The sequence below is a fragment of the Anguilla anguilla genome, chromosome 13, assembly GCF_013347855.1.
Source record: "Anguilla anguilla isolate fAngAng1 chromosome 13, fAngAng1.pri, whole genome shotgun sequence".
NCBI lineage: Eukaryota > Metazoa > Chordata > Actinopteri > Anguilliformes > Anguillidae > Anguilla > Anguilla anguilla.
The window spans coordinates 12,524,218-12,546,667 of record NC_049213.1 but is presented as its reverse complement, the minus strand read 5'-3'; the positions used below and the strand labels follow the sequence as shown (position 1 = coordinate 12,546,667).

The 22,450-nt window shown below is 43.5% G+C and overlaps 1 protein-coding gene across 1 annotated transcript; it reads left to right on the top strand.

The window, feature by feature from the left end:
• The first annotated feature begins 1,229 nt into the window (after positions 1 to 1,229).
• Positions 1,230 to 22,011, top strand: LOC118210574 (limb region 1 homolog-like protein). The gene is made up of 17 exons (XM_035386861.1): positions 1,230 to 1,721; positions 10,675 to 10,759; positions 14,330 to 14,363; positions 14,712 to 14,851; positions 15,512 to 15,615; positions 16,858 to 16,981; positions 17,465 to 17,533; positions 18,069 to 18,133; positions 18,510 to 18,582; positions 18,773 to 18,856; positions 18,968 to 19,044; positions 19,300 to 19,377; positions 19,517 to 19,590; positions 19,873 to 19,963; positions 20,142 to 20,208; positions 20,376 to 20,537; positions 21,153 to 22,011. The coding sequence occupies exons 1-17, from the start codon at positions 1,659 to 1,661 to the stop codon at positions 21,236 to 21,238; spliced, it is 1,476 nt and encodes a 491-aa protein (XP_035242752.1). The 5' UTR covers positions 1,230 to 1,658; the 3' UTR covers positions 21,239 to 22,011.
• Positions 22,012 to 22,450: the final 439 nt, after the last annotated feature.

Genomic DNA, 22,450 nt, shown 5'->3' with positions numbered 1-22,450 from the left:
TTGTGAAAATGTTGGTGTAAGCATTTAGATTAGGTTTAGTGGAAAGTTACTTGGGTCTGGATTCAATCAAAATTAGTCCTCAACTTTGACTAACAACTAAATTCAAGTGTTTTAAGTTCATTCCAAACAAAAAGGCAGTTTTGGCAAGAGTTAATTTTGGCCATTGCTGAACTTGGCAGACTGTGTATGTATGTACAACAATAAAAACTGGAATTTAATAATGAGTAAAAATTTAAGACAAAAATGTATTGAATCCAGGCACTTGTTTGTGTCAGTAGTTCCAAAATATCTATTGTATTCCCAGCCAGGTCTAGGAATTCATGAGTTCCACCTGAAGCACACCTGATACAGCTAATCAAACATTAGTTGCCTCAGGTGTGCGTGAGATGGATCACATCAAATTAGATCCGACTGGGGGCACCCTGGTAGAGGTTTGGTTAATACTGGCGTGGGCATGTATGAGTATGAGTAAAAACATCTAACCAAAGGCTAACAAATGAGTGGTCAATTATTTTATTTGGATAAATTGTTAATTTAAAGACTTACCAGCCTGCTACAATTTATTGAACAAATGCAATTCAATGCAAACAACTTGGCACCCCAAGATACGGTGATTCTCTCAGTCCTGGGGACCCACTGTGCTGGTTATTTTATGACCTCAAAAGACCATCACATTTTCCCGTCTGCAGGAAATCAGATTAAGCGAGGATTTACAGAAAACAAATAACGCGATGGATTAGCATGTGCGATTGAAAACAAGGGGCAGCAAATCAGTGCGATCATCGCAAACGCGTAGATTCACTTGTATTACAACGCAGTTCGTGGCTCATTGTTGTTTTGCTCTGCCCTTGAACTCTTCATTTTTCAAAAATCGATTAGGCTACTTTCAGTAACCGGGTGCCACGCTTTCAGCACTAAAATTTATTTCCCCTGCCAGTGTATACGTGAACAATTTAGCAACCATAAAATCATAATAGTGCGCATGACAATTAAAAAACATTAGTTTATCTGACTAATTAAATGTCATTGGACGTAAATATGAGATATTTCAATAACTTAGATATTTATTCATAATTTCCTGCATAGCTGCCAAAACTTGGCCTTGAGGGTAATTAAAAATGTTCAATTTACTTTTTAATCAAGACCTATTAACTGTGTTTTTAGAGGTTGCAGTTAGGCCTATAACCTTACGAAATCCATCACGGTGAGCTCCCAGAACGAGTTTAATAGGATATTCAAGTGTGTCGATGGACCGATGCAGGCTCAATTATCTCAACGTTAGGCTTAATTCCACGCATCTGCATAGAAAATTTAACAGTGGCATGGATTTTTAGGAAAGAAAGAAAAAACATTCACTGAACTCTGGGTCAGGGATTTATCCGTAGCCTGGGTTTCTGTCTTTTTGTTCACAGAGGCGACTGGGACACTCCTTCTGGTCACACCTCCAACCACTTTCAGTCTTCTCAGTCGGGGCGGAGAGTGGGGTCTCCGTTGCTGAGTTAGCCTGCCCGTCTGAGGCTAGTGAACAAGAGACAACACACAGATCATTACCGAGTGGACGAAAACGCCAACAACTCTGGGACGTGAACATTATACATTTAAAGGGACTTTTTATTTTACTTTTTAGCGTGCATGACTCACGATATGGTTGTCGGAGCATGGAAGCGGACGACGTGTCGATCAGAGAGCAGATATTTCACGATCGAGTTCGAGAGACCATAGTAAGTATCAGACATAACCAATTTGAACTACTAGTTTAGTCCACTGGTTACGGGTTCGTATTTCGCGGTTTGTCTGAAATGTAGGGTAAATAAGTGGACTCTTTCCGTACTCGTAATTTAGTGAGTTGGCATGTAACGTTTGAACGCATAACTAGCCACAATATGAGTACATATTTTTAGTAGGCTTCTCCGTCTTTCTTGATAATTAATCACGTTCCTTTTTGTTTCTGAAAATATACGCTTAATCTGATTTCCTGCAGATGTGGGAAACGTGGCAAATTTTTGAGGTCATGGAAAATGTTAATATGGCAAATGTGCAATTCAGTCATCGCAGGCAACAGTAAACAAGCGCACTGAGTACTCTGAATGTACGCCAGTATTGATCATTAGATTTTTTAAAGATACAATGAAAGCTGATAAGATTTCTGGAAATAACGGGTACAAAATGTTCTCGTGAAAGACAGCTGTTGGTTTAGGAAGACTCTTAATGTGCTGGGCACGTCTTGGAATTCTACCATACGATTTTATTAGCGAAGGCGCTCGTTTTAGTTTATTATGTTGAAGTTTCATTGCGTATCCTTATGCATATTCTTATAACTAATTTCCAAGTGGATCTTTGCCAGGAGTGGTGTTTAATGCGTTTCTGTTTTGGATCTTCTCGTCGGATTGCAAATAAGATCACGTTTTAATGTGGCACAGTATTCTCAAATAATCGCATACGATGAGAGACATGTAAGGTAAGATCACAAACTAATTAGTGGAAACTTCCGAGCGAGTCACGTGAAGTGAATTTCGTCAATCCGTGTTCGCAAGTAGCCGTATTGGGGACGCCGTATGATAATATCAGAGGGAAGATCGCCAAATCTGCAGGAATAGATACAGGTGCGTCATCAGCCACCTGTGGGTTTAACATCCATTTCGTAAACGGAGAGGGGAAAATAATTGATTGGGTCTCTGTGTGTCATCAACGGGAACACTGACAAAATTGGTGCATGCGAAAGTCTTGCATTTTTCTGTTAGTGATATCAGTATGACACGCAGCACCATAACGTATAACCGCACTGTACGTGACGGTGTCGCGCTGCATTGCGCCCCAGTGGACTTGATTTCATGCATGTAGGCTACTGTATGTAGGGTGCTGTGTATAAATGGCTCTCTCAGCTTGCGTCAGCTCTCCTGCCTTCCTGTCTTAGACAGTGCTGGAATGGATTTGCTGGCTCATGCTGGGACAGATCAGACCGCAGCTAGCCACACTCCTGCCAGGGCCTGAGATCTCGTGCCAAAACTGTTGAGGCAAAGGCTCCGGTGACTCTCTGCTTTAGTTTGACGATAGCTGACAAAACTAGCTCGAGCCCTGGGGAACCACACCACATCCCACCCAAGAGGAAGGGGAGGATGCATATTTTGTTATAAAGTCTTATCCGTTGCACTCTCACAGGGATCATTTTTATGCTCTCACACAGACCCATAGTACGCTCACGCCGGTCCGCACTATACTCACACCGATCTGTGTTTGATTCAGTCTCTCGCTGATCCATACTGTTCCACTGACCCATGTCCAGTTGATGAGCCTAAAATGGGCTCATCAACTGCTCTCTGTGTCATATGTTCCACTCTCACACTGATCCACGTTCAACTCGACAGTGGGTGGTTGTACATGTTGTCGTCTCACTAGCCCAGGGTGGGTAGCACAGTCATTGAGATTCATTCCAGTACAGCTCTGGGGGTAACCACAGACTGCGCCGGCCTCAGGGGTCCTCTTGCTCATTATTACCTATCAAACCTCATCTGCTTTCATGCCACCACGCTGACGTGCCGGTGGTTTGCCATATCTCCAAAGAGGCGACCCTCTGGTCACATTTCGCACGAGACTCATGTTTCCTAAGTGCTTGCTAATCACTTGTGTGGTGCTTAGTCACATTATACTAAGCCGCCATTCACTCTCACGTGGGCAGTCTATGCATTTTGTGCCTTAAAAACTGTTGATTCTTACAAGCAGTGTTGCACGAGCCCCTCTGTCTGATAGATTTTTACCTCCACCATGGAGGTTCGTCCATTTGTCTGTCCATCCGTGACAGACATATCTGGAAAAGTAAAGGCTGGATTGTCGTTAAATTTGCTGTGCACGTTCATGTTGCAAAGAGAAACACACACATTGATTTTGGTGACCCCATGACCTTTCCTGTAGCACCACCATTAGGCCAACCATGTGTTGAAAAGCAATGATTGGATTGGTGTTTGCTGTACACATTCATGCGAGAGGATTCATTGTTGTGCCTTGATGGGTCTGCACTCTACTGTGTGGGTTCTTTTTAGTTTTTTTATTATGATAACCCGAGACTTCCTCTGTTGTGCTATGGGGCCCATTTTGGATAACATAACTGAAACAATGTGGATGGATTAATTGGCTTCCTTAGCCACACCACATAAAATAACATTGTCTCTGATACATCATTGACCTTAATGCTAAGGGGGTTGTATAAATATACAGATTTATCTTCAGAAGTCCTTTTGCTCTGTCCTTCATTATACAGCTTGTACCCTCTGGTACATAAAGTACTTTTATTGTTTTCCAAACTTAGTTGCACGTTGTCTCTCTCGTCCCTCAAGGTCAACCTAAAAATAAAAGCATTTACGTAAATTGAATTGGTTTTTTATGGGGGAGGTTATTGGGTTCAGTTCGTAATTAGATTGTCAGTCAAAATGCAGCTTTCCAATGCTTTCATGGATCAGTACCTTTTATTGAGTCAGGCTAATTCATGTGTGTGCACGCATATGTATGTGTGTGCCTCTTATGTGTTTGTGTGTGCCTGTACATGCCTGTGTGTGTGTGCACACAAGTGTGTGGTTTGTGTTTACATTTGTGTGTGCGCACATATGAGTATGTTTTCATTTGTATGTGTGCTAACAGGCATGTGCATTTGTGTGTGCTGTTGCACGTGTGTGAGTGTGTGTTGTGTTGTGTGTGTGTGCACTTGCATGTGCGTGTGTGTGTGTGTCTTGTGCTCACGGCCTGCAGTGTTGGCAGACAGCCATCCTGTGAATGTGTGATGGTAGTCGGGGAGGTTGATGAGTGACTGCCTCACTATTCCCATGCTATAAATTTCCCCCAGTTTAAGTTGTTGTCTTTATCCAGCCAATTGAGTGCAGAGATTTATTGTTCATACCCTCCCCAGCTCTGGTGTCTTTGATTAAAAACATTGATTATTGATTCGCGAAAAATAATTACATTAAAAGCTCAAGTGGGAGAAGAAAGTGAGAATACATTGCACATCCTGTTGTTGAGGATCATACAAAGGTAATAATGCCTGAGGCTGTTTAGCTTCTCAACTGTAGAACTGTGTGAGTGAAACCTTTGTTTCTACCTTTCAGCAAGATTATGCTTTTTGGCGGTGTTCTCAGCCTGCAGGGTCAAAACCTGTTTGCTCTCATATTCAAGAGTGGGAATTAGATGGGAGCGTGAGCATATGTGATATACATGCACACGCACACATGTGCACATACAAACACATGCACACACACAAATGGAGCACAAACACTCCCACTCTCACCACAAACAATGCATATCCACACTAACTACACAAACGTGTACAGAGACACACAAAACACCCCCCCCCCCCCCCCCCCAACACACACACACACACTCACCATACACCACACATGCCCTACCCCAAAATACCCCATCAGTGAATCACCTCCTGTACATTCCCATTGTAAAGTGCACCCGCTTGTTAAATCACAGTACTCAAAAATGTCCAATGGACACAAACCCGCTAAATCCTGATGCAGTATCTCAGTCTCGTGACAGTCTGTTCTTAGGTTTTATTATAATTCCTCTCTAACAGCATGTGACCCCTTGGCTTCGATTTGTGGTGAGATCACAAAAACATGGTCCCAGACTCCTAGTTAATGCTAATCCTCATTAATATTAGTCTACTACGCATTGTAATGCTGCAACTGGTTTCTAGTTCTGATGCTGTCATATTGTTTTGAGCACCTGGTTACCTGGGCAGAAAATAAATAAATACCGGTGACAGAATAGCGCGGGAAATTCGGAGAAGGTCCCTTTCTGACGTCAATGCAGGGCTGGAACAAGAGGACGCCCAGGACGTTTTTGGAAATGGATTAATGGAATGCCTCTGTGTGTGTCTACTTTAAGTAGGTTCGCCGCATGTAGAGGACGTCTCGGTACATGGCGAACTTGATAGGCCAGTTGTTTTTGGCTCCGGGACGTGAGCCAGAAAGGTTTCTTTTTTCTTTTTCGCTTGCGTAAACACACGCGCTGATAGATGCCACGCTTACACTCCCTTGGCAAACTGTAGCGGGACATGCCTGCTTTTCTATCTTTTGTCACTACGTTTGCTTTGGCCGTCACGGCCCCTCTGTTGACAATCAGTGCTAATATGTACTGACCCGGCCCGGAGTGGACCGAACTCTGTGTTCGCAACCGTGTTCGTCCTTGTCTGATTTCCATGTCTGCGCCAGATTTTCCATTCGGCAGGGCTGCGGTGGGGGGTCGGTCAGACAATGTGTAGGCATACTTCGTCATACATTTTAGTTCTTTTGCACGTTAGTACTAAATAAATAAACTGATAGCCTACACCTCCAACAGAACCTCAGAGAAAGGAACTCTTCTGGAGTGAGTCATTTGGAATTTTGACAGTGTCGTCAAACTAAGATAATTTTAATTAGAATCATTTTTTGGAATGGTTACTTATATTAAGCTACTCTAGCCGTCTTAAACCTGCTCTTATTTTGTAGCTATAAATCGTTTTACAAGTTAATAACTACTAGTCAAATAAGCTGTTAGCTGGAACCTAGCTGAATATTAATTTATAATTGAACATGGGCTTTTCAAAAAAGCCAGTACAGTAGAAGAATAATCTATATATAATTGATATCTGCTTCACAAAAAATGATGTTCTGTATTGATTTCTCAATAACAAAAACATTACAAATTGTAACTTAATGTCGTAGGAAATGTAGCCATTGCTTGTCGATTACAGTGAAACTGAAACCTATTGACTAAGAAGAGCACTGAAAAGATATAAATATGAGTTAAAAGTTCACAAATATTAACTCTAAAACTATTTTGCCTGAACTTATCAATGTTTTCCATGTTTTTGTCTTGCCTTATCTGAAGGAAGTGTTTTTTTCACGTTCACATGTTGAAGAATGAAGAAAGAAGAAAGTATGGACAGTATTTTTTTCCCCTCCTTCGAGCTTTGTTTCTATATAGATAATGATTTCTCTCTTATTACTGCTTGAGTTAATGATGTTTTAAAACACCATTTTTGAACACTTCTTATTTTTTGTCTCGTGATGTCAAATGAGACCTGGCCACCCCACTTGGCTGGCTTTTCAGTATAATGACGTTTAGCAGCTGAGGTTATTAATTTTTGGGGGGCTGTTTATCATCGGTCTTTAATTATGAAGCCAGTGCAGCTTTGTTTTGTGCTGAAATACAGGCCCCTCGTCTCCGTGCCACGATGCGTTCTCTCTGTTACGCTGGAATGTTTAATCTCTGCATTGCCGCTGTGGGAGGCGGCTGTTGCCACCCCACACAAGCAGGAGGGCGGCGGCTGGCCGTCGGCATGGCCGCGGCACACTGAGGGTCTTTGTTATTTGGGTTATTAGCTGCCCGGGCCTCAACCACCCCTGCCCGCCTCCCTCCCCTCCCCTCCCCTCCCAAAGAGGGGGGGGCAAGACGCAGACTTCTAAACACCCTCCTTACCCCAAATCCCCAGCCTGCGCTCCACAGGCCCTCTGTGGAGTGATCCCGGCTTACCGACCCCCTGCCATGCCTGTGCCCAGTCACGTTCCCGTGACAACCCCACGCTCCCTTTCAAGTCGCTTTCTCTCTGGGTTAAGGAGGTAATACAGCACAAGCATTGGCTGCCCTTTTTACCCATGGGGGGTGGGGGAGAGAGTGTGGCCTACATTCAATAATGCACCACCCCCCCCCCCCCCCCCAGCTTTGCCCACAATCCCTCTCCTTTTGTCCTGTGTTTCGACATCACAATGAAAACAGCAGAGAAGTAGGTTACTGTAACTGTTACTTTGTCCATCAGGATTAAATGGTAAATAATAACGTCTTTATATTTATTTTATATTAAATAGCAAATAACTGGTTTTTTTTGTTAGCACAAAGTACGTTATGAACAATTAAGAGATGTAAAAATGAGAATATTAAGAAAAACATTCTGCTTTTAAGTCACTGAAAATAGAAACAATCCATGAGAAATTGAATACGGCATATAAATGCAAGACAGTCCACACGCAAAAAACTAATGATTGTAATTCAACCCAAGTAACAACAATGAAAATAGGAGAATAGGTAACTGCGATTAATAGTTTTTTATGCAGTTTCATAGCATGCAAAAAAGAAGATAAATTCACGATGTAAAAAAACAATAAATTATTATAAATTGCATTAATACAGTGCAGTCATGTTCCTGTAAATTCTGTTCAAGACGACGTTTGAAAAGGAACATGGTGAGGCCCTGTGTGCTCATGTTAACAGAAGGCTGCTGTGGGGGGTGTCTGCGTGCAAATTTACTTATAGTTCAGGGAGGGGTGGGGGGGGGGGGGCTGCTCTGTCCTGGAGGGGAACATATGATGTACTGGATTTCTTTGTACTTCCCCAGCTCACATGTTAAATTGGTGTTTGCCTGCCTGCCCTGCCCAGAGGGGCTCGGGCCGTGTGGGCCCAGGAACGCGGCAGTGTCTCATCCGCATGGCTCCTCCCACGTTAGCCAGAGACACTGGCCTGGGTTCAACCGACGTTCGTCCTCGACTCCGACAAACAAATACATGAAAGTGTTTTGTTTTTTTTTTCCTTTTTTCCACGAACGCAGTTCAGTCGTTTTATTTTTGTGATTTATGAACTCGCCAAACAGAATTGCGCAAGAAAATGCAATGAACCGTTGTCTTTAATTAAAAGTTAAGGGAAAAATTTTGATTGAATCAAGGGTGCTGGGTGTGGAAGGGCGCTGTGTGTGGAAGGGCGCTGTGTGTAGAAGAGCACTGTGTGGAAGGGTGCTGTGTGTGGAAGAGCACTGTGTGTGTGTGGAAGGATGCTGCGTGTGGAAGGGCGCTGTGTGTGGAAGGGCGCTGTGTGTAGAAGAGCACTGTGTGGAGGGGTGCTGTGTGTGGAAGAGCACTGTGTGTGGAAATGCACAGGGGCCACTGAATGGGGGCGCAGGTGAAGTCTGGCTAATGGGAAGAAGGATTTTTACCCACAGGACTCCAGACAGGTTTATCTCTGCTGTTTCCCTCCATTTGTCTTCTTGGCTCGGTTTAGTTTACCGGCGAAGCTCGCTCTGTGTTTGAGGGTCGCTGTCTCACACGAGGGCCTGTTATTGCAGGGAGGAAATCAACCAGCGCCCTGACAGGAGGGGCACAGAGCCAGCCGATCTGTGTTTATTCTACTTGCCTGTTCCATCACGTCAGGGGCTCGGTCTTAGAGGATGCTGTTGGATTCTTACCCTAACGGTGTAAATCACTGTGTGACATGTCTGACATAGCACAGAGTCGGTTGTTGGCAGCAAACAGACAGTCGTGTGAGGGCACAAACAGTGAGGATCAGGGGCGAACAAGTCTGGATCTGCGGAGTGACACTGGGCCAGCTGGTTTTTGTAGTTTCTCAAGAAGGACTTGATCAATGAAAGCTTTTTTCTTGAAGTTCAGTTATAATTTTTTGCTGATGTTTTCTCCCCATATCATTTAACAAGGGAAGTTCAAGTTCCCATTTATAACAATTGTCTCAGTTTTAGGGTGAGAACAAAGAACCTTTGGCTCTCCAGGACCAGGGCAGGGATCCATAGGAAATCTATCACTGACTATAATTGAATCAGAACCTATTTTTTAAATGATCTTTTAAACCCATTCTAAATAGCCTGTGGATATGGGAGGCATGCGATGTGTATCCCGGCTCAGCTGTTGGTTTGTCCGTATCTGTTCCAAAGCAGGTGACATTGTGACTGGTGTAGAATAGATACAATACAACATAGTCTGGTCAATTGGAGAGAAGAACATGTGACACTGGCCACACTTGCATGTTGGATCTCCCTAGGAGGGCCTTTTGACTTTTATGCAGTGTGTACCATTCCATAGATTTGCCTGTAATCTCCTTCCACATTCTCTTTCTAGCTCTTTCTGCCAGTTAAATCTTCTGGTGTCGTCTGTCCCAGCTACTCTTTACCACTCTTCCCTTCCTGTTATTTTCTCTGTCTTTTTTGTCCCTTTTCTTTCGTTGTCGTGGCACTTCCTCACCAGCTGAAGACAGGCTGCTAGTTTTCCCCTGTACGTTATGCATCTCCTTCAGTAGGCGATGGCTCTCTCCTGTAGTACTGTGTGTAGGGTGCATAATGCTCACTGGCCATGCATTGAAATAAGGCATTTAGAAGCCTGGCGTGCAGTTGTAAAGGACATAGGACTGCATTATGTTTCCAGATAACCTCCTGTTAGTTTTCTGCATAAATATTATTCCATCCTGGTCTAAGGGAACAGACATTGTTAAATAAAAATGGCCTGCAGTACATCACTAACTCCCTTTGTCATGCCAAGTTTTGATATACAGTGGTCTACAAGCACTCCTTTTGAATTGTTAAAAATAACCAAAATGGGGCTCATCCTGTTAAAGAACCATTCTACTGTATGGATGGCCCGCATGGTCTGAGTCGAATCCTGACCATGCAGGTGCTGCCTGTGACCAGTATCCTCATGGGGTGACGCATAATTGACGCGCCAGCGTTGCCCAGAGTTCCGTTGGCCGTGATCCGCTACTCCTCGCTCTCTAGTAACCTCCACTGATCGATTAGATGCACAAGGCCTGCTAGGTAAAGCTCTGCATTCAGTGTCTTCCTCTGACTCATGTCTGTGTAAGCCTGGATTGTAGGTTACTACGATGGGCAGGACGGCCGGATTGAGTAATGTCTCTGTCTTTCTCCAGATCTGTGTGCTCCTCTTTGTCTGCCTCTACATCGTCTCCTTCTTCATCGTCGCTCACTACAAGAAGAAGGCGGAGTTTGTCGCCGGTACGTATCGGGTCACGGTTGGGTCCGGGCTGCCGTGCGGCAGCTTGTATTCAGCAGCTTGTGTTGTCTTTGTCCTGACAGAGTGGCGAGTGAGGGGTGGGTCACTCAGTCAGCAAGACCACACTGAACGGGAGAAGCATCCAGCTGAAACCCTGCATGCAGAATTCTGTGGAAACGTACTACAAGTACATAGAAATGCCCTAACAATGCATGCAGGGCTGAATTAGGCAGATTTACATTCAAAAAAGGGTATTACATTTTATTGAATATCTAAAAATTAGTCCAACAAGCTCCTTACAATTCAAGGCACTCCAAACTTAAGAGCTCAGCCCAGAGAAGGTATCCGCTGGTACTGAGCCTCTCTAGACATTAACATACACAAACCAGTTTCAGATCACAACTGCTCATTGGAGCCAACCAAATTACATATCACATCAAAAACACATCAGAAACTCCTATCTGAACCATTGAAACAAAGGAACACAATCCCAAAATAAACTGAATTGTTATCGACCCCTTAACATAGAATATACACTGGTGGAGTATCCCTTATCTGTCAGAGACACATAGCAGAAACGGGTCCTGACCCAGTACAGGCTCAGTGACTGCACGCTTGCAATTGAAGGACAGATGCAAAAACTCATGGTTATCAAATGTGTCTCCTGTCTTGCAGAGTGAATATGTGGCCACTGTAAGAGGAGAGGTGGAAACCGAGTGTGTGGTGGTGTGTGTGTATGTGTGAGGCATTATGTGTCTTTCTGTGTATTAGAGTGTTTGGGTCCATGTGGAAGAAAGATTGTGCGTTTATGTCTGTGAAAGAGTGTGCCTGAAATCTTGTTTCAGTTTGTTTTCTTATAAAACGCGCTCTGATCTTTGCCAGATTTCTTGTTGTTCTTTCCTGCTGTGGTTTATATCACATTTATGAGTGTGCTCTGGCGTAGTTACGCACGACAGCTGCACACGTGCAGCAGTGTCCAAATTTACAGCTGGCCCCAGCAATGAAAACACCTACCCAGACCCTGTGGCCAAAAAGCGTGCGCCGTGCCTGTTATGTAACCTGCCCCCCCCCCCCCCCCCCCCTCGAGACCCCCTGTCCTGTCCTGAGAGGGGACGGAGGGTGAGGAATGTTCTGCTGTGATAATAATACCCCTTCGGTGCGGACACACGGCTGAGCTGTGTAACGTCCCGCCCCCCCCATACTTTCCGTCGCCCCTGTCGCCGAGCCGTGAAAGCTGCCAGTTGCTGGAGCTGGATAACAGTTTTTATTTCTTAGCGCAACCTGGAAAGCCTGTGATTTTATTCACAAAAAAAATGATTGGTAATCTCCCTGTTTCTTGTGCTGCTCTTTTGTTAAAACGCTTAAAAAATAAATGCATTTGTTCACATGGACACGGTTTTTAAAATGCTTCTGCCTTCGGGCCGATATGGGAATTCAGTCAGTACCGCAGGCAACCGGTTTGGGCCAGAAAAATTAGGGAACTGACTTTACTTTGATGGCTTTAAAACTTTTTTTTACTTGCACAAACATATTGAACTATTATAATTTAAGGTTCGTAGCTGCAAGTACTGTTGCTTTGAGATTACATTTTGAATGTCAGATCCCATATCCTGTTGGTTTGTATTCCAAATATGTACATTTTTGACATTCTTTTTTTCTAAAAGTACATTCAACCTAGCCAAACAGGACATTACAAAGACCATCATTTTGTTATTATTGCAAATATATCAGAGAGCCCCATGGCCCGAAACTCTGGATATGCTTGATCCAGCAATTTCCTATAGGTGTGTCCTGAGGACTACCCTGTTATGCAACAGGCCCAGTTAACGGTTGATTGAATGCAGCTGTTGGGTTTCAGTGAGCTGCAGTTTGTTGCAGTGCTGGGGTTTGGGCTGTGTGTTACCTCTGGCTTTTCGAAAACAGTCTTCATTGCGCTCCTTCAGAACCCCCCCCCCCCCCCCGACAGAGAATTTGAGAGGCCTCCGCCTTGAGAATTTTCAGCTAAACATGTTACTACCCCAAATGTAGAGTCATATGAAAGAAGACTTCTGTTCCGAATATTGGCAAGAATTGCTGCTTTTAAAATTGTAGTAATCTGCAGGAACTTTACCGGCTTCTAAAGTGTTTTTCAAATAACCATTTGACTGAGATCTCCATACGGTAATGACTGTGTTCTAAGTGTCTGTGAGCGTTATCAGTGGAATGCTTGCATCTCGCAGGTAATGACAGAGCAGCGTTTGCAGGAAGGGAATATCGGTCCTCGTGTGTCCTGCTTTTCTCACTATTTCTTTTTTTTAACCACCGCACATCTAAATGTAGGCTGTTGTACACATGTGCTGCAAACCTTTTTGCGACTAGTTAGAAAATTGACTTCTGGAGTATATAGATTTAAAAGATTATGGATTTGTGAACTCTCAGAAGGTCTTTTTTTCTTTGGACCTCACCTGTATGGAGTGATGTGCCTTACTTCGTTGCCATGTCACAAAATTTAGTTTTTATTCTTCAAAATTTTATTTATTTATTTATTTATTTATGTATTTATTTATTTTTTGCAAAGCATTTTTGTCTCCACTGGTTTAGCCCCACTGCTTGTGGTTGAGCTGTGGGTTAGCCCCTCCCTCTCTCCTCCCCCCACCTCCTGCCATTCGCTCTACATTCTGGCCATTCTTCAGCATGACTAATGTTTGGGGTTTTCGTTTTTTGCATTTGCTAATGACGGAACATTTTACGGTCCATTGCATTTTATCCATTGCATTTACATGTAGTCATCTGGTAGATGTTCTAATATAGACAGGCTAACGTAAGTGCATGCGTTACACAGTATGAACATATTGTGCATTCAGTTGTATTTTTTTTTTCTTCTCTTTTGTCTGGTTGAAAAAACTTGTCGTTCTGGTTATAGATAATTTATACATATGCGTTTGAAGTGTTTGGTTAATTTTGCAGTGGCAGTGTGTTTTGGGGCTAATCGTTGTATTCCTTTTTCCCATACAAAACATTATTCTCCTTATTTTTTGTTTGGTTTGTGCTTTGTGCCAGTTTCGATCAGGCAGTTCTTCAACCATTTTGTTTGTGCTAAATTTCCCATTGACAACAACCGACAGCAACCCTGGTTAAGGACACCATTAACAACCAAAGCCTCTCACAGCAGCAGATAAGGTCTCCTTCAAAACTGTATATTGTTTGTCGTGGATCCTTTTAAACTTGGTGACGCTCTGCTTCGATTCAGTGCTGTGACTGTTTTGCCTTCACAGTAGAACCCCTGTGAAGGGAAAGAACAGCAGAGTTGAGACAGAATGTTAACCTGGGAGCTAAAGAATGAAGACCCTTCCCCCTCCCACCACACACACACACACACACACATTGTTCTGAGACCAATTTTTGAGCCTGAAACTTGTAAGAGCCTGGTGGTGTTCAACAGCAGAAGGATGAAAGAATGTATTGCTTCAGGAATAATTAAAATGCATATTAGAAATGAATGTAGCTGATGGAGCCGGAAGCATATATAAGTAGGTTAATGTCTATGTATGACTAATGTTCATGACTAATGGTACTTATTCTTGTCATTTCAGATGACAATGAAGATGCCACTGTCAACAGAATTGCGTAAGTAAAATCCAGCAGTAATCAATGAGAAAATGAATGCTGTTCACTCCACCCTGTTTGCTTTTATGTGTTTACTAGAGACCAGTAACTATGCATGTTTCAAATGTGATCGTACTCCAGAGGATTGCTGGTTTGAATTCAAGGTGAACCAGTGTAGTTCACCAAATTGATAAATCTGATTTGCTTCAGTGAACTCTGCAATGGAATATTTCAAATGTGAGCAAAAGTCAGATATAATTCTACGTAGCATCTTAAAATGGTTATACATTAAGATATTTGATTTAAAAACAAATAATAAGATAATGTATAAACCCCCCCCCCCCCCCCCCCGTCTCTGTCTCTCTCCAGGCTGTGGCTCTGCACTTTCACCCTGTCCGTTTCAGTGGGGGCAGTCCTTCTGCTCCCTCTCTCCATCCTGTCCAATGAGGTGCTCCTGTCCTTCCCACACAGCTACTACATGCAGTGGCTCAATGGCTCCCTCATTCACGGTATGGCCCCAACGCATTTCCCAGCATGCTTTGCACTCCCAGGTGTGACTGCCTCGGCGCCAGCTACCAGTCTGTGTCCTCATGAATTGATGGCGGAGGGTGTATTGATGTCACAAGCCTACAGTTACGGTTGCGCATTCAAAAAGTGTAATAAAAATTTGTTGACAAAAATACCCAGGTGGAATCATATCTATATTTATAAATCGGTATATGAATGCCTAACATAACCTTTGTAACAGCCAGTGCTCACCAGATTCCTCACATACTGATTATTTCAGAAATCTGTAGTTTGAATTTCCAAATGGAAGGCACTGAGACGTCCAGATTTTTTACTTTTGACTTTTACATCCAGAAGGTGGACTAATGCTCCCCCCAGTGGCTGACAATGGAAATTGCATACTTGTTGTGTGCTTCACCAATAGCTGTCAGATATTATTGTATTGTTATTCCAAATAAATGACGCATCAGCTCTCTCCCTCATTTTCATATCCAAATCGAAATTCAAATTAGAAAAAGTTTTATGTGCGTGACCACACATGGCCAGCAAATTTCCAAAGCAATTCTTTACATAAAATGTAAATCAGCTGTGAGCAATATCAAACGAAACTACACAAGATGATTTACTTGCATCTGTGTCTTTCTTTATTTGTAAAATCACAGGGCTCTGGAATCTGGTCTTTCTGTTCTCCAATCTGTCCCTGGTCTTCCTTCTGCCTTTCACCTACTTCTTCACTGAGTCCGAGGGCTTTGTGGGATCCAAAAAGGTACTGCATCCTTTCCTACACCACCACATCACAGTCTGTAAGAGTATTAGTCCAGGTTATTCTAGATCTGATCTGGAAGAGCAGCTGCCAAGATTATTCTAGATCTGATTTGGAAGAGCAGCTGTCCAAGTTATACTAGATCTAATCTGGAAGAGCAGTAGTCTGTTACATTTGATCAAGGCTGCCTAACCCTGTTTCTGGAGATCACCCATGCTGTAGGTTTTTATTTCAACCCTAATTTGGCACACCGGATTCTACTAATTAGCAACGAGATCTCTACCTGTTGAATGAGGTGTACTTTGTTAGGGTTGTAGTTGAAACCTACAGGGCAGTTGATGTCCATGAATAGGGTTGTGGAGCCCTGCATTAGAGCTAGCTTAGTATTGTCCAGGCAGGTGCAACACATGTTTGATGTTAAATTTATTTAAAGGTTTTTAAAAATTTTTAATTATTTACCCATCTCGGTAGGACCTGCAGATTTAGATTGGACCTATACATATAAACTCTGAATATGTTCATGTTTTTTTTATTTATTTAAGTATAATAAACAAATGAAGAAGAAGCCATCGGCCCAAATTTCTTCTAGAAATAATTTTTACTGAGTGAACAACACTATGTTTTCAAATGGTACTGCACACATATTTGTTCGAGAAGCAGTTTTTCTTTCTAGCTTCAGGCTAGTTTCCGAGGCATGGACCTACCTACAAACAGGTCAGGTGAAGATTTAAAGTGCGTGGAAATATGCAAAAAGGGGTGCCATTTTTTTAACTAAAATTACATGCGGTCTCCCTCCTCTGGGAAATGCAGAAATTAATTACAAGTACATATTTCCATGTACTTGAGTTCAGTCATTGGGGAAGTTGACTCTACAGCATAGAAGTAGTTATATTAAAAAAAACATTTTTGGTCTATATTTTCTTTTATGGGTGCACAACATATGGATGGCTATGCATTTTTCAAGAGCCTTTAGATATTTCAAGAGCTCTTAGAATGCATAACTGAAGAGTTGAGCTACTTTTGGTGTTTAGCAAAAACATTACTACAGGATTTGTCTCGAACAGTCCAGTCTTTTTAATATTAACTTGGAGTCCATCCCAACATAAAAAATGTGCATGTGACCCATGGGCCTCCCCACCCCAGGTTTATTTTGGTGTGCTCCCAAATGTTTACGCCAGCTCGGTGCGCGTGAGGAGCGCAGATTTGGAGGTGCATTGTGGGTGTTGGTGTCCTGTCCCCCTGCAGGGCGTGATGGGCCGTGTGTACGAGACGGCGGTGGTGCTGCTGCTCCTCACCGTGCTGGTGCTGGGGATGGTGGGCGTGGCCTCTGCCATCCTCCACCGCAGCTCCACCGTGGAGAGTCTCTACGGTGAGTCCTCCCCGGGTCCTCCCTTTGTTCCGTTTGATCTGTCCATCTGTCCGCCTGCTTGCATTAGCACTGGTCCCCCCAGACACCGCAGGGTCTTTGTTCTGATATTTGCCCTTAAACCGGCAAACTAGTTTAGGTGTAAGAAACCGGTTGAGTTGAATGTACCGTGAAGCCACCTGCTTTAATTTATGAACTAGGCTAGCAGTGAAAACCAGAGGACCCTGTGGCCCTTTTTGCCCCTTTTTCTCTGTCTGTCTCTTCCCTTCTCTCTAACACACTTACTCTATTTCTTTTCCATTCTCTCTATTCTTCTCTCAGTCTGTCTTCTTGATTTCTTTTTCCCCTTTTCTCTTTTCTCTAACATTTGATTGATACCGGCTAATTGTGAAAGATGTTGGGTTGTTTTAATGGAAATAGTGATTGCAATGTCCATGTAAACGGGACATAAAAAGTGAAAAGTGTGTCTGTCTGTTTCTCTGTTAGACCTGTGGGAGTACTACCTGCCCTATCTGTACTCCTGCATTTCGCTGTTTGGGGTCCTGTTGCTCCTGCGTGAGTAACTTCCCTTTCTCACCCATACAGTATGGCTGGAATAGCCATCAGCCATGATGTAATCCACATAAGGGACAGTGTAATAATATCATGAATATAAATGCATCAGATTGGCCTTTTAATTATGTTACTGTACACCAAAGCATAAACAATGTCAACAATTCCAGGCCCACACAAATCAGTTGTTTGTAAAGAGAAACATCTATGTCATGCTACTTGACACTAGTAGTACCATTTTTACTTAAATAAATAATAGCAAGTCATTTTTAAGTATAGTTGTAGCATTTTTTCTTTGATTTGCATCAAAGCGAATATCCCATTTTCCAGATTCATGACGTACCCTCTGAAGAGCAGGCTTTTTGGAATGTTTTTTCAACATTCTAAGTCAGTGTTCCGGAACTCCACTGTGTTCAAGTACCAGTAGTGATTGTTATTTCAGCATTAGAATGTTCAGTTAAGCACATTCTATTCACATAATTTGTGCTCTTGCACCTTAAAGGGTTAATGAATGTATTTTCTGTGATCGCCCCCACAGTGTGCACACCCTTTGGCCTGTCACGCATGTTCAGCATTACAGGAAGCCTGCTCGTCAAACCCCGGGTGAGTATCACTGCATGTGGTGCAGTCTGACGTTCATTTACGTTCTCTATTTTTTTTTTATTAAAAAAATTATATATATATATAAACATGTACACCTGATATGCTACATAAAACCGGTTTGATTTTTTGTGTTACTTCCACAGCACTCTCTTGATTTTGTTTTGTTAAATTTTGTCAATATACTTATGCCAATAAAGTGTATGAATTGAATTGAAATTTGAATTCATGGCAAAAAAACATTAGAAAGAACTGCATAGAATTTGAATTGAGAGTACCTGCCAATAAACCATTCGAAGTGAATCGAACCGATTACAGCCTTCCTCTCCGCAAGCAGAGAGCTGGTCCTGAGTCGCTCTTCTCTGTTTCCTCTCCCCAGTTGCTGGAAGACGTGGAGGAGACGATGAACTGCGCGGCGTTCGAAGAGGCCTGTCTCGCCAGAAAGCTAACCAGTGAGTGAGCGGAGCTGGGCTGTGTGGACTGCGCTCAGTTTGACTCTTGTCTGTTAGCCATTTTTCCCCATTTTTGATCTTTATTTCACTCTTTCTTTCACTCTCTCACTGTCTCTCACTCTTTGTGTCATTTCCCACCGTCTCTTTCTCTCTTTGCCTCTCTGCCTCTCACTCTGGCCCCTGCTCCCAGATGCTACCTCCTGCTGGATCAGCCTTAATGTGGAGGTGATGAAGAGGCAGTTTCTCACAATCCAAACCAGGCGCATCTCTCTCGGTAAGACCACCTGACCCAGCAGACAGGAATCAGAAAAGCGGGAAGTGACAAGTCACCCCTGGGATAACAACAAAGTCTGTCTTGCTTCTTTCTCACTCCCTTTTGTCTCAGAGATGCGACGGAGAGCGTCGCCATGGCAGCGTTACCTGGGTTACCCTCTGGCAATGCTGCTGCTGTTGGCGCTCACGGTAAGACCAGATCAAAAGCGATCATCACTTGGCAGGTTGATATCGCATGCTTTGGAGGAGAGAACATGCCTGTCTGCACTGTCCTGAATGGATAATGGAGGTTAGAGCAATGAGCATAGCTGATGAATGCGAGTGGGCATTCCAAACTTGGAGAAAAAGGGGTAAAAGCATAAAAGTTTGAGACAAAATATATAAAATGAAGTATGTGCCCTTACTGTACACCCCCCTGTTCATATTCTCCTCTGCCTCCCTCAGGTTGTGTGTGTTCTGATCGTGTTCTTCCACGTGCTGGAGCTGCTGTTCAATGATGCTGCTTTGCCACGGGGAATGGAGGTGATTGACAGGCACACTGGGTCACCCACTGTAGTGGGAGACTGTGATGTTGTTTAGTTAAATGTTGTGTTTTACCTGTAGTACAAGTCTGTGCTATTGTTTAGTTAAATGTTGTGCTTTACCTGCTTTTCCTGTGCAGGATCCCCTCCTGGGTGCCGCATCCTTCTCCATGTTTGGGTCCCTGGGAGCAGCTGTGCAGGTCGTCCTCGTCCTGTATCCTTCGACACCGATGGCATCATCCTGCTGCTTTTGTGTACTGATGTACGCAAGTTTGTGTGATCCGCACTGTCTGTTTTTACAGCGTGTGTACGGCGAAACATGCAAGTGTGAGCGAGTGATTGAGCGAGCCAGTGAAATTGTGCGTAGCAGTACCTGCGCTTATACAGTTTGTCCATGCGTCTGTGTGATGGCATGCTTTCGGCGCTTCGTCGTTTGTGCCGTGCTGCATGATTGGCTCCAGGTCGTGGCGCATTGTTCTCCTTAGCGCGGCGTCAGGTACCTGATGGTGTCGTCAGTGGTGGGCTTCTACAGCTCGCCCCTGTTCACAGGCCTGCTTCCTCGCGCCCAAGACACCACGCTGACGCAGGTGAGTCTGCCCCCCCACGTCAGGAGCCACTGGTGGGTAACGGGAGGGGTCAGGGTGGGACACTGAATGACATGTGAGAAGATAAGAAAAACTTAATACATGTAATGTTTTTCATTAAAGGCATACTATGCAGGATTTTTACCTTAATAAAATATTGTAAAATACCGTCTGTTCTCAGATCATTGGGAACTGCGTGTCCTTGCTGGTTCTGAGCTCCGCGCTTCCAGTCTTTTCCCGGACTTTGGGTAAGCGATTCGGAATGAGGGCAGGGATGTACGAAGCTCTGTGTTGCCATGTGACATTTAATGGAATGCAGAGTGATAGGAGGACTCTGACCGGTGCTGCAGAAGGTCCTGTCTGTCGGCAGACACGTTAAAACTGAGGATTTGCTTTTGTGTCCTTCCTGTCTCAGGGATCACGCGCTTTGACCTTCTGGGGGACTTTGGGCGCTATAACTGGCTGGGAAACTTCCACATCGTCTTCCTGTACAACATGCTGTTCGCCACGCTCACCTCCGCCTGCCTCATCAACACCGTCACCTGGGCCGTGCAGAGGGAGCTCATCCGTGCCTTCGGTCAGTCCTGTCTTTCTCTCTCTCCCTCTCTCTTTCTTTCTCTCTTTCTCTCTCCGTTTCTCTCTCTCTCTCTTGCTCGCTCGCTCTCTCTCTCCCTCTCCCTTCCTTGAACCTTGTCTGTTGCACAGTGCTTTGGGCATACTGCAAAATTAACTGACTTTGTCTCCTTTCCTCTTTCTTTTTTTGTTTGTTTTTCTTGTGTGTGTCTTGGTATTTTTTGTTCTTTTTGATTTGGTGGTTTCTTTATTTTGCTGTGCCGAATGGCGGTATGTATTGTACAATAAAGGTTTGTTAAAACTCAAACACTCATTCTCTTTCCCTCTCTCTCTCTGTGAGGTGAATGATGTAGGGCAGATTATTTTTTGAATTTTAGTTTTTACCTGACAAGGATAACAGTTGCTGCGATGTGTCTTCTGTTGTGACCATGGTGTAATGAACCGGATTATTTGAAAAAAGGATAAAGTAGTTTTAAATCTCTCCCTCTCCCTCTCTCTCTCTCTCTCTTTCCCTCATTCCCTTCCTTGAACCTTGTTGCACATTGCTTTGGGTATACTGCAAAATAAAAGGTATTACCCGTATTATGATTCTCATTCTCATTCCTTTCTTTTTTCCTAGGTCTCCATAAATTGCCTTTAACGGTGTGTCGCTCCACAGTCCCATTCAAGCTCCTGGTAGCCAACGGGCTTTCAAAGGTTCAGTAAAGGAACGGCCCATGTCCCATGTAGCTGGGATCGTTCCCACCTGCCAAAGATCCCACCTGCATTGGCCAAATCTCTTTGGACCAGAGGCGTGTCCTTACATTGTCACGGAAATGAGGAGAACAATGAAGCATATCCAGTCCTCGTGTGCATTATGGGAAATTGCAGTCCATCCAGTGGAAGACCTTTAGAGCAGCAGAGGTTGGAGAGAATGGCCAGCCTCAGCGATACCTTTTTATTTTACCGCTAGGGACCAACTGCGTTTGTTTCCTTGGCTACGGGTGTTACGGTTGCGATGGCGGAAAGAGACAGTGCAGCTGTTGCCAAAAAAAACAAAACTTTTTTTAAATGGCTTTGTTGAGCAAAAACATGGGAAAGGCAGTGGAACTTTGGTGAGGTTAAGAACCTCTCTTCTGCTCTGATTCCCTGTATAGGGGCCTTCTGTGAAATGTGTCGAAGTTGAGCCTTCATGCATACATACTGTTTTTGAAAATAATTTTGAAAATTACTGAGATTGCAGAAGTCACCCCCCTCCCACCCCACAAAAAAGAAAAGTAAATTTTTTTCAGGAGGTAAAAAAAATCATTGATACATCTATTTTACATTAAATGGGCATTTTAGGATCTGTGACACACGTTCCCTGGTGTTTTCCGGAACTTTGGAAATGGATCCTGTCTTGGGACCCTGTTCTTGCCTTGACAGGAAGTTCCTCTCTTGATACTTCCTGCCTATGTTGCGGTCTGTGGACTTTCAGACCTGTTATTGCCCTGGTAAAGCCTTTCAATGCTGAGTGCAGCTGCATTTTGTAAACAAAGAGGGGGGACTCAGTATTCATTACTCAGGCCAATAGCCTTAAGCAGACTGTGCCCATATAAACTGAATATCCCTGTGCAGTCTGTTTTTATGCATTTGGTGTAATTGTAAGAGTTTATGCACACATTGCAGGCATGAGACAAGAAAGTGTTACTTTCCAGTACATTTGATCTCATCACAGTTTAATCTGTCCATGATATTTAGGTGACAATTTATTATTTTTTTTGTTAGTTTCGAATTATGCTGTTCTCCAACACGTGTTTCTTATGTAGTAAAAACGTAGCGTTTACTTGGATTGTTTACACTGATTTAAGGACAATTAAGTAAATTACTGCTAGATTGAACCTTAGTCAAAATGGCAGAGTGGCATTGTGGGTGGCAAACAACCTGGGGCCACAAAAA

Excerpts from the sequence above, each read along its gene's own strand:
- LOC118210574 (XM_035386861.1), top strand. The coding sequence starts at position 1,659 with ATGGAAGCGGACGACGTGTCGATCAGAGAGCAGATATTTCACGATCGA. Across the intron at positions 16,982-17,464 it reads CACCGTGGAGAGTCTCTACG|ACCTGTGGGAGTACTACCTG; the intron begins GTGAGTCCTCCC and ends TTTCTCTGTTAG. Across the intron at positions 20,209-20,375 it reads AGTCTTTTCCCGGACTTTGG|GGATCACGCGCTTTGACCTT; the intron begins GTAAGCGATTCG and ends TTCCTGTCTCAG.